This window comes from Anas acuta, chromosome 14 (genome assembly GCF_963932015.1).
Source record: "Anas acuta chromosome 14, bAnaAcu1.1, whole genome shotgun sequence".
NCBI lineage: Eukaryota > Metazoa > Chordata > Aves > Anseriformes > Anatidae > Anas > Anas acuta.
The window spans coordinates 15,680,971-15,693,121 of NC_088992.1; the positions used below are offsets into that span (position 1 = coordinate 15,680,971).

At 37.7% G+C, this 12,151-nt stretch overlaps 1 protein-coding gene across 5 annotated transcripts in view; it reads left to right on the forward strand.

Moving 5' to 3' along the window:
- SLIT3 (slit guidance ligand 3) overlaps positions 1-12,151 on the forward strand; it is a 522,497-nt gene that overhangs the window by 336,219 nt on the left and 174,127 nt on the right. For all 5 annotated transcript variants that reach the window (XM_068697690.1, XM_068697688.1, XM_068697686.1 and 2 more), the window contains one exon: positions 1,909-2,050. In XM_068697690.1, the coding sequence (XP_068553791.1) occupies positions 1,909-2,050 (142 nt within the window). The remainder of the gene's footprint in view (positions 1-1,908; positions 2,051-12,151) is intronic.

The window sequence follows — 12,151 nt, forward strand, 5'->3', positions numbered from 1 at the left end:
CCTTGAGCTCTTCCAGGGATGGGGCATCCACAGCTTCTCTGGGCAGCCTGTGCCAGGGCCTGACCACCCTCACAGTTAAAAATGGTTATCTTATACTGAAACTCAATAGCATATTTTAATATAAACCCTGTCATCCCTGGCTACAAAATAATATTTAAAGGGATAATCACTTGTTTGAACTAAGGGAAATGCAGACAGACAAATGGAAACAAATCTACAAAAGAATTTATTGTTTCAAAGGCATGATTTTGCAGTAATTGTCTTTTGCTTTCCAGGAGGGCTCCCTCTGCAAGTATAAAGTTAGCCTTTAGAAGTTTTCAGTTGACATCTTTTCAAATTGTACCTACATTTCAAAGTCATGATAGTTATAAGTGCGACTAAATGACTTCCTGATGTTGACTTCTGATGTTGACAAATAGGAACATTTAAGTAGCACAATCTTTCAGGTACTAGTTTACAACAACACACATTGGAACTAACTTTGCTGGACTTATGGTGTTCCATAAAATGTTGGACAGTCTGCCAGCAACGTTTGAACCAACTATGTTAAGATCTTATTCTTCCCAAAATATTCCCCAAATATCTTTGCTACCTATCAGTTGTTTGTATTATATTCAGATTTTTATGAATATATGCATATGTAGGTTTGCTGTATAATGAGTTGACTTAGATGTACACAGGGCTAAACCAGTGTGTATATATGTAATATTGTCATAATGATATTGGATTTTTAATCAATGTAAACAGATATTTTTTTGACTTTGCCACCTCCAGTTGTAAGTTATGAAAGTATCAATTGTGGGTCTTTTCCAAAATAGAGCCCGGGCTTTATGCTTAGCTTCCCATGTTTTCACATGTATTTGTTATTTGACAACTGAAATTATTTTGTTCTTCTAGCCAAAAGACGGATTATGTTTTGTGATTATAATCTATGTGATCTAGAAAATAACCTTTTTTTTTCCTGTTTCTGTTAGGTTTTTAGGCCACTTCTTTCCAACACAAGCATTCACACTTAGTCCTCTGTGTCTGGTCATAGCTAAAAAACATGCCTAAGGTTTCTTGTCTTACATAATTTGAAAGTGTGATTCACCATAAATAGGTCAATAACTTCCACATCTCAATAGCATTAACCAGTGTGGCAAAATACCTTCTCTTTGTGTTTAAGTGGGTATGTATATCAAAATTTTAAACATAAGAGTCATAACTATTTAAGTAAAATTGATAAAAGTGCTACAGTTTTGAAAAACTTATTCACAATTAAACTTTGGTCTAATGGATGGAATAGAACATATATAGAGCAATATTCTTATGCTAAGCATTTGTTCTCTAGTTTCTTGTCTTTCAGTAGTTACTAGGTTAAACAAGGATATGAAGGGTTGAACTTAATTTTTTATAACGTTTTTTGTGTTTCCATTAACTGCATTGTCTAATCTTGAAAAAAATAGCTTTCTATTTCCAGTTATTAATTACCATTACAGGTAACATCATTTCAAAAACAGAAGTCATTATTGATGACAGTCTTCTCTCAGTATGTAAAAGTACTCAAGGAGTATTAGTGTAATGGCAACTTCAAGTCAAAGACAACTTTTGGAAATACCCCTTGATCTTTAGGCTTATTTTCTAAATCTTTGAATAAATTGATATGGTTGATCATGGAGGAGACCAAAGAAGTGTCCATGATGGAGAAATATTGATAGAGTGGAAACTGAGGAAGAATAAGAACACGGTAATATTTTATACATTTTCTCTGCAGTTGATTTATGACACATTATATTCACTGAATCCAAATAAATTATTACTTAGTATAGTGGAAAGATCTGGAAAACTTGGAGCCTGATGTATTTTATTGTTAAAATTTCAGGCGATCATTTTTCAAAACTAACATTTAATGTTTTCATTATGTCTCAGGTTCCCAGGCTGAACCTCCATCATGCAGTGCCAGTTCCATCACTTGCCCATCTGCCTGCACCTGCAGCAACAATGTAGTGGATTGTCGAGGAAGGGGCTTAACAGAAATTCCAGCTAACCTACCAGAGGACATTTGGGAAATGTAAGTGCCAGTGTAATGCACCATTCTTTGTCATGTCTCTCAGTTTTTAGTCCATGATGTGAAAGAAATGCATGTTTTGAGAACTGTGTTGTAAGCAGTTATTAGATATATTGTAGTTGTCCTCTTTGCCTTCATTTTTTTTTTTTGATTAAAGTATTTAACGTATATTAAGATACTGTTGAAAATTGTCCTACCTGAAAACAAGATAAAGATCTTGGCATATTATGTACAGATTGTGTTTATATCTCACAAGTCTGGGATTATAGTTCTATACTCAGGAAAGAAAAATAGACGGTCCCCCTTTTGTTTTTGTGAAGTGAGATTGTTTTATCTTTGGTTGGTGAATTCACAGTTCCATTTGCAATGAAGTATGACATTGGATCAGATTGTCCCTGCTGATTTTATCTTTGATTTCTTGTATGCCATATTTTGTTATTTCTAATTCTTTAACGTTTTTCTGACTTTTTTTGTGTGTTGAAAGATATGAAGATTGTTTTACAGACTTGTTTCTTTTTAGTGCCTTTAGGAATTGCAATAATCTATTTTTGTGTCCGTAGCATCATACTATGGTGGTTCTGAAGTACTGTTGCCCGTAACCAAATTGCTTTTGGTTAGTCCATAAGGAATGCAAATCTGTTCTTTTTCTGTTTAGGTGCTTGTAGTGCAGAGGTTACCAACATCCAGCATGCTTTTACAGGCTACATAGTATGGATTCAAATGTGTTTATAGTCAGTGCACTCATTCAGCTTTTAGTTGTGGTAGAAATACTGCTTTTTCAGTGACATTAAAGCACAAGTTGAATTGCTTATGTGAAGCCTGGCCCACTATGTTATGACTAACAGGAATGTAAGGGTTGTGGACAATGAAGGCAACATGCTATGTTCATTGCTGGTGATCTGCTCTACACCACCGTTCCTCTAAGTGACTTTATCAATTGATTTTATCATTTAAGATTCTCCTCAAAATTGTTTGGATTTTTATCTCAGTGTAACAGAGGTAACTTATTATTCCTGACTGTGTACTTCAATAGAAAATACATATTAAATATTAGCACAGTAATGCAGGGAACAAATAGCATCTTAAAATTCATATTGTTGAGGATGTATCTAGAGCATGCAAAACATTTACGGGAAGTATAAACTCATACACAAGCTGTTCTGAATGCCTATTTACTTGCCTCCTGACAAAGTTCAAAATGTATTGGTTGTGTTGGTGTCCAGTATATGGCTGCACATAAAATGTGCATGTGCATGTAATACTTGATTTTCTATCCCTGAAAGTTAGCTTTAAATTATCCTAAAAATATAAATATAAGTTGTATTTGACATGCTAAGAACATTCAATGTGTGGTCCTGCTTTCAATTCAAGTCAAAGTACAAGTTTGAAGGAGTGGCTGCAGTGGTTCATAATAAGAGGCAGAGAAGAGACTGGTTTTAGATTTGCTCCCAAATTAGTGCTGATTTAGAAGAACTGTAAAATTTTATTTGGTAGCATTAAAAATGATAGCAGAGGTCAGATCATCTTTGTGGCTCCATGCCAGAGTCACATGGAGAGCAGTCTCTGCAGGAAGAGTGAAATTGGTGTGCTCCAGCAGTCTGCTGTCAGCAACACTCCTCTGTGTGAGAAAGCAGGTGAAAATGCCAGTCTGTATTGTGGTTATAATAGCAACGAGTATCCCCATCCTGTCTCCTTTCTAGTTTCTCTAGTTTCCTCTAAACCCTGTAACTTGTGAAAACAACTTAGGAGAGCTCCTTAGGAGAACAGAAGGTGAAGAAAAACTCAGAGAGCCTTTAAGGTAGACGATGAGATAGCTAGTCAAGATGCGTATAACATTCTGAGAAACTTACATAACCTGGAGGTTACAAATCTTCTAGTTCCATTGAACATCACATGAAGTAATTTAAAGATACAGATCTGGCAGATTTCTTGTATGTTAGGTAGTACTTATTTGAGTCTCTGCCCATATGTAAACTTCTAATATCACTCTAATCCTGCACATACCCTTTACAAATACACAGCATTTCAGGTGGGAGTAGTTCTGCAGAAGGAATATTGGTGACTGCTATGTTCAAAGTGTAATGAGAGCTAACCCTCATGTAAACTTCTATCGCTTACTTTCTGATGGAATCAATCATGAGAAGATTTCATTTTTGTGGAAAATATGCTAAAAATTTCAAGTAGTTCTATCAGAATGAGTGACATCAGTGACATTGATCACATACCAGTTTTTTTCTACTGGTAAAACAGTTAATTCATTTTGTAAAAGTACTGGTAAATAAATAAATAAATAAATAAAAAGGCAATCAATTAACCTTAAATACAAGGGCAGGGTATTACTCATTCTTGCATCTAGTTTGAGTAAAGGATATTCTCACAGGGAAAAATGTTTCTGGAAAGATGGAAGATGCTGCCACAGTGTTTTCTCAGAAAAATCCTGGCATAAATTCCTTTGACCAAGAAAGCTGTTCTGTTTTATGCAGATGTCTGTCATACTGCTTAGAAATTCAGTTTGTCTGAGTCTTCTCTGTGCTTATTCACTATATAATGCATTCAGAGGTCAGGTTCCAGCTACGCATGGAAAAATGACTGTCTTTTGGTTTGATGTGATAGGCAGGATAATACTCTCTCACTGTAATGTTGTAGCTGTGAGGCCAAGTAAATTTTCCCTATATGCTGTGACTCATATCTCTTACTCTCAGACAGGGAGTTGAGGGGTTGTGGCTTCTGTGTTTTTCCCTTGGGATTTATCCCCTATGATTGATTTTCAGTCAGACACTTCGTGTAAGAGGTGTCTGTGTAGTGGCACTGCCTGAACAGTTCTTTTTGGACCCTGTAATCCCATGATCCGATCCCAATAATCTTTTAGAGATCTGACTCTTACTAGAGACGAGATTCCTCTTTTGGTGTATGTGTGGTACTGACAAACTGTTGCTGGGTTGCTATTGCATAGATCACACCTCAGAAGTCCTATGGGATATTATTTGAGATGGTATATTTTTCATTTACCTGTTTCTTTCTAGCATTGCAAGTAGTCATTCCACATAAGAAACATTTCCCCTATAGACTATAGTCCATCCAGAATATTTATGTTAGTATTAAAGTGCTGTGCCTACTCTGCTCCCCATGGGGCCTTTCCAAGTTCCCTTGCTTGTTAGTTACTTTCAGTTACAGCTTTCTACTTGTATTTCCACATAACTCAGTATTTCTTTGCAAGCCAAACTGTTTCAGATAAGCACCCTTGACTGACAAACTGTCCCACAAAATTGAAACACACAGCTGTTACTCTAACATGGTTATTAACAATGGCATACGTTTTACTCTGTGTTTCAACATTAATTAAAGATCTTTTACTCTTCCTTTCTTTTTTCATTAATATGGGTAGGCAGAGCCTTCTCCAGCAAAGCTGCCAAGTCCTAAATTTGTTTTTGTTTTTAAAAAGCTATCACAAAACAGGCAACCCACTTGTCATGGGACATAAAGCAAGCATCGTATAATGCTAATCTTCCCTTGCTGCTGACCTCTGCCACACGTGACTCTGAATTTGTTGCATTACACTATTCCACCTTCCCCTGAGGTGCATTATCCTGAAGGCCTTCATTACAAGCATGTTTATTATTAAATAAAGGAAAGTAGGAAAGCTAGAAAGCTGTATGCCAAGCATGATTTTTAATAATTTCTTAAAGTAGGTAGTCAGAACATACAGAATGCAATTCCTTTTTTTTGTAAAGCTTCATGTTCAGTTGGGTGCTGATGGCAGCAGCCAAATTGACTGAGGAAAAATGAGTTACAAGAAACAAAAGATAAGGATCTGAGACTGTGTATGATACAAAAGATTCCCCGCTTACAAAGTGATTCTCTTGTGTTTTTCTGGGGGGGGGGGGGGGGGGTGAAGCAGCATATGTTATAGAGAAGCAGGGGAGAATAAGCACAGACAAGTTTTGCACATATACCTTTGTGAAATCAAGTCATTAAGTACCAGGAGGCATTTACTAAAAAGAAATACCAAAACATATGACTTCATGGTTTGCTGGTAAGTGAATGATATAATCATTTCACCGCATTATGTGTAATGGACAGGGAACGTGCAGAATGGACTTGACCTTGAAGGCAAGGGATGACCTAGAAATCGGGGAATTGTTTAAATCCAAAGCTACCAGCCACACCTCCAAGAATCACTGCCTTGTGGCTTGTGGGAGCTTGGAAGCACATTGTCAGAAAAACACTTGTCACAGCAGCAGGTTTGGGTCAGGGCAGTTTTGGCTCTTATTGGCTCAGGACATGGGGCTGGAGGGACCTGAGCTCTGGCCCTGTCTGCCTGCTCTCAATTGATAGTGTTTGGCTTGTTTTATGTGTGGAAAAGGACAGCTGTCCTGCACAAATATGAGGGACTGGGAGCAAGGGCAGTGTCAGCCCTGTCCGTAGCACTTCAAACAGTAAGCTTGCTTCAACAAGTTGCCTGCCAGATTTGTTTGATGTCCGCCAGTACTGGAGAGTGATCAGTAACTCCCCACCTCACCACACTTTTCACTGTCCCTTCTTTAGTCTGACATTTTCCTGTTGATTGTCCATCTCAAAACCAGTCTCCTTCAATTTGTATTTTAGGGTCAACATTTGCTGTGACCCAGGCTACATTTTAGGATATTAGTTCCTGACAGTTTCTGTCTAAGAATTTCGTACACCTTAAAGCAGTTGTGCAGAGACTACTACTGCTACCTTTTTGTTTCTTAAAAGCTTGTTGTGCAACACCTTCCTGAGTGAAAGCCAATTACATGACCCTCCAAGTGGTGGCTCTCCAAAGAAGGAATTGATTTATTGATAGAGCCAAGACTGACACTTGAGAGAACAAAGACTAGCCAGGCCCAATAGGGAAATTGTTGGGTAGAGAAGACTGAACTCAAGGGAAGAAACAGCAAAGCATATGATGAGAAAGGCCAGGAACAAAGGAACTTGAAACAGGTTGATGAAAGTGTTGAGACTGAGAAAGTGAGGAATGTGTGGGGGTAAAGCCTGGGGTTGCTGGCAGTGAGTCTGGGACACAAACGCTGCAGGGCTGGCTGTGGGGATGTGGCAGGAGGACTGGGATGCCGGGCGGCACAGACAGGGCCAGGGCAGGGCAACACAGTGAGGACGGAGCCAAGCAGTCTCACCAGAAACCACGCAACTTCAGAGCCCTCCTGACATGTCAGCATGCAATTCTGAGACCCAACACCAATTTACGTATTTGTCCCTGTGCACTGGTAACCATCCACACAGAGCTTAACTATTAGAGTGCACAGGCACTGACTATTTTACCTGCTGTTATTTCTTCCAGTCAGACATTAATTCCGAGGTCTGGGTGCTGCACTTCTGTTGTGTCTGAGTTTACTTGTGATGGAATTGGTTATGTCAGCTTTTGGTTTTGAATCCACTAAATAGGTAAAGATACTAAAATACTAAAGAATTCAAATTGAATCAGTAAAAAAAATAAAAAAGGCAAGTTAATGTTGTTGCCGTCTTCTTGCAGTGCTTTCATATCTGTTTGTTGTGGTATGCACTTTAATTGCAGCATAGTCTTATGTTTCTGTTGCAAGCTTGGACTCATTTCTTACTGTCTAGGAATGGATCAGTGTGCTGTGCAGTGAGGGAGCCTGCATACATAGGATTTGTTTTGCAGAAATGGGAAAATTTGAAAATAGGGACATTGAGGGAGATGAACTCATGAATGTTCTTCAGAAAACTGGCTTGTTTTTACCACTGGTTTTATTAAATGATTCTGAGCAAGTGACTTGCACAAACTTGTCATGGGTGGTCACTAATGATGTGATTCTCCTTTTCTGGCTGACTCAGCTGAGATATTCAGAAGCAGTTTTGAGGACTCAAAGGTGCAGTAAAAGTCAATAGGAACTGTGCTTTGAACATACAGTGCTGTGAGACACCGAGTACTTTTGAAAAGACAAGTCCCAATCACCTGCAGACTCGAGTCTGCAAAATCCTGAATCTAAAATATACATGTATATCTTTAGATATTCAAACTCTTCTTAGATTTCAAACCAGTTACATGTATTTTCCATATTGAGCTTGCTGTATCACTCTTGCTTAACCTTCACAATGCTCTCTTGTCTGGTACAATTAAGAAAAATATAATTGCATAAACCAAAAGTAATGCTGGATGGGATATATCTAAATTAAAAATGAGGAGATTTTGTTTAAATGTTGGTGTAATTGTTCCAGACAGAGTAAAGAGACTGACAGTCCCTCAAGGAGAAGTGCTGCTTAGGCCCCCATATCTGGTGAGGTTATAACCACAGCTTCCAGTCCAGCTTCTGAGCAGAGAGTAAAATAGGATGGTAGCCCTTGTACCAGCATCTAGCTTTGGCTTAAGGTCAGTTTTAAGGCACTTCTCAGTGTTGGTTACATTTATCATTCTCACTATTGATAGATGAGTTGATGAGTATGATTTTTGTAGGTATGAGTAGTGCTTGATTTTGCTGCCTGATTTCTACTCTTAGGAAGAATGATAGAATTTGAGCTCTAAGGAAAAATCTAACACATTTAGCTGTTATTTGCATGGTTCTGTCAAAATGAAAATGAACCTACTTTTCTGTGCGAGAATCACTTTGAAATGTGATGCAGTACTTGTTCCACCTTTAATTAACACTTTTCTGACAAATTTAATATTTAGAGAATTTCTGCCATGTGAGTACCACAGTGTTGGGCAGTGCTGGTGCATGGGCAGACAGACCTGTAGATAAACAAGTTGGATGGTTTTGTTACTTCAGTGATTGTGCTGGGAAGAAATTACCCTCTCTGTTCTTCAGTACCCATATGGTTATTTATTACAGTAGAGCTGGGACTTAGTCATGAATCTTCATGAAACGTTTGTGATTGTGAGGAAGGTGATACACAAAATTCTCTTTGGATGGTCTTTTAAGAGTAAATTACTGGTATATACAAAATCAATTTTCCACCAATTAAAGTTGGAAAAGCTATAAAAAGATTGATTGAAGATACTCTATTTATTTATTCTAATAAAAGCAACGTTGTATAAATTATAAATTAACTGCAGCATAACAATGTCATGTGAATTAACTATTCCTTTTCAAGTTTTCAGCTTCAGAAAGATGAGATATTTTTTTTTATTTTCTCAAGAATATAGGTGTATGGAGACTATAAATTTGGGGGTAGAGGAAGGACAGTTCTGCATTTAAAATTATTCTTCCCTCTAAATGAAAATTACAATAATTTTCCCAGGCTTCCAGTAAATACTGCAGCTGAAGCCAGCACAGTATTTCTGAACACTGTAATAAATGTTCCATAATTGCCTCTGGTGGCAAGTTCTCTGGCTAGGGAATCAGGTTGGCTCCTGTAGTTGAATCATATAATATGATTTTAATTCACTGCTGTAAATTGGCTCTGGACAGCTTCACATGTCAAATTTGACTACTATTTTCTGGATCTCACTAGGCAAACTGTGTCAGTGGCTCCTTATTTTCAGTATCAAAATGAGGTTTCTACTGACAGGACAAGAATACGTTGAAGATCTTCTATTCAATGAGAGCAAGACACAAAAATAATGATGGAATAATAAAGAAAATATTTTAGATTGAGAGTCAGTAGAGAAAATATTTATGTGGAATGTCAAGAACAAAGGTGTATTGTTTGCTGAGGCAGATTGAGGAAGCTCTTTTTCAGAGTTACAGAAACAAGCAGTAACTGCAGGGAGTTTCTGCCGTAAGACTAAGGTAGGATTTACTTCTTATGTTTGCTTTTATTTGTAAAAGTAAGTGTAACTAATGTCATCTATAGGCATAATAAGGTGGTTTTGGCTTAATAAATACAGTTTTTGTACACTGATAATAATATCCATTCTTTTGGCTGAATCATTTTTTATCTTGTTCTCCCTTCTTACTATTGTGAGATAGATTTCTAAAGGAAAAAATAAAATAAAAAACTTTCATGCAGGTGAAATTTATGCAGGCATGCCCTGTAGGAGTTAGCATTCTTACAAGGCTTGTAGGTTTGGGTGTGTTGATATTTTTGTTGATTTTTTTTTTTCTCCAGAGACTTCACTTCAGCAGGAAGACATAGTTAGCCTTGTTAATAAAAACGTATGGGGCCCCAGCGAGGGTCATAAATAGTTACACCACGTAATCAAATTTGTTAACTGAGTATCACCCAACAAAGAGTAAGAGATTTACATCAACAAAAAGCCCTAAGTCTTTTTTATCTAATACAAATGTCACTCAAAACCTTCTGTTTTGCCAAGCAAAGTGGGGAAATTGAACTGCATAATGAGCACATACATCCTGACATCTGATTATGAAAGTGTGGAAGAAATCACAGAAAACAAAATAGGGAGCATAAAATCACTTTGAAATATAATGTACGAATCCAACTTTTACTGTAAAAAGTGCTAATCATTCTTAGGTTTACATGTGTTCTCCTGTTTGTTTTGTTAAAAAATATTGGGTAAAGAACAAAGGGTATGAGGAATGTTTATTTGCAAATGTTAGAATCTGGTTTGTTGACAAAATATTGTGGGTGACAGCCTTTCAACTACCATGATTTGCAAATGTGTAGTAAAATTAGATGGTACTGAGCGTATGGAGCTTTCCACAAGATATTAGATTATGGATTAAATTATGGATTTTTTTTCTTCTTTCCATCAGTTTATTGTTTCCTCTACACCTTAAGTGTAATATAATTTTAAGTTACAACTTGACAAATATAATAGAAGCCAATTTGAAGGAATCTTCAGATTCCTGAACTAGTTATACCATTGTTAGAAAATTTAGAAAATGATCTGTGCTGGAAATATCTTAAGGTAATTGGAAGTTGATAGAGGATAGGCTGGATCAACCTACAAAATTAATGGTGATACAGCACATGACTTGTTTAAGAATGTAGTCTTTCTGGGACCTAATGGAACAAAAGCACTTTCAGTAAAGCAACCATTATGAGTGTGGTTCATTAAAAAACATTACAACTTGTTTACATTTATGACATGTATCTGTAGGCCAGGGATTGATTGCTAGTAGGCACTGGAGAAACCAGGTGTGTCCCAAGTATGAGCTTGAAGCTTCAGATTTAAAATCAAAACAAGCAACAACAACAACAAACACGGCAAACATGTTCAGCAGAGATCTGAGGCTCAGAGCAGATGCTGCATTGTTGAAAAAAGAAGCGACTGCCAGAACCTCATCCTCTGTGTAATACCCCATGGGCCGGTCTCCCTGGAGCTATCTGAACAGTCAGTCACCAGGTGTCACAAAAATCAAGAAGTGGGTCCCATGTTTCTGGTGTGTTTCCTATGTCAAACATCTTGGAAACACAAATCTGAATGAACACTTGCATGGTGGTTGAATGAAGTATGTGACTAGGCTGTGTTTCAGTAGTAGGAAAGTTGTTGTAACTACAACTTTAAACTTACAAGTTGAAAATTGTAGTTGGAAATTGCCAAATCTCTCCAGGATAGGGACTCTTTCTTTCCCAGATTTCTACTCACAGCCATGTGCCTGTAGGCAGATGCCATAGAGGCAGACATCTTCCTGCAAACTCTAATCCCACATCCATGGGAGCCAGTGAAGTCTACTGAGAAGGGAAATTCTTTCCTCCTAATCCCAGTTCAGATCCTCCTGATGTACAGGGGTGATACTAAACATCAGATGAGGGAAGCAGCAAAAGAAGAGTGAGAAGGCATTATTTGGTATTCTACCCCAAAAAGAGCTTCTGTTGTACCTTTAACATCCTCACTGATCTTACCCACGGATGGTGGCTCACAGGGGAGGAACACTCACTTGAAGGCTCTGCAAAGAGGTCACGCAGATGTGGTGTTGCAGTGAGAGGGAGCTCGGGTACTGGTAGAATGCTGAGTGGATGCCTGAGCCCTAACTCCAAGGATGAAGCAGAGAAAAGAAGTCAGTGAGACTGTCAGGAGAAGGTAACAATGAAATGTGATGAGAAGGGACAAAAATTCTACCTGGGAACGTGGAGTATCACAGTGGTAGGTGGAGGGGCCCTGAGATTTGATAATATATTACTGCATTCTGTAGCTATATGGCTATGGACATCAGTGTTATGTCAAAAACTGTTTTGCAGAATAACAGACCACAGATTTATCTG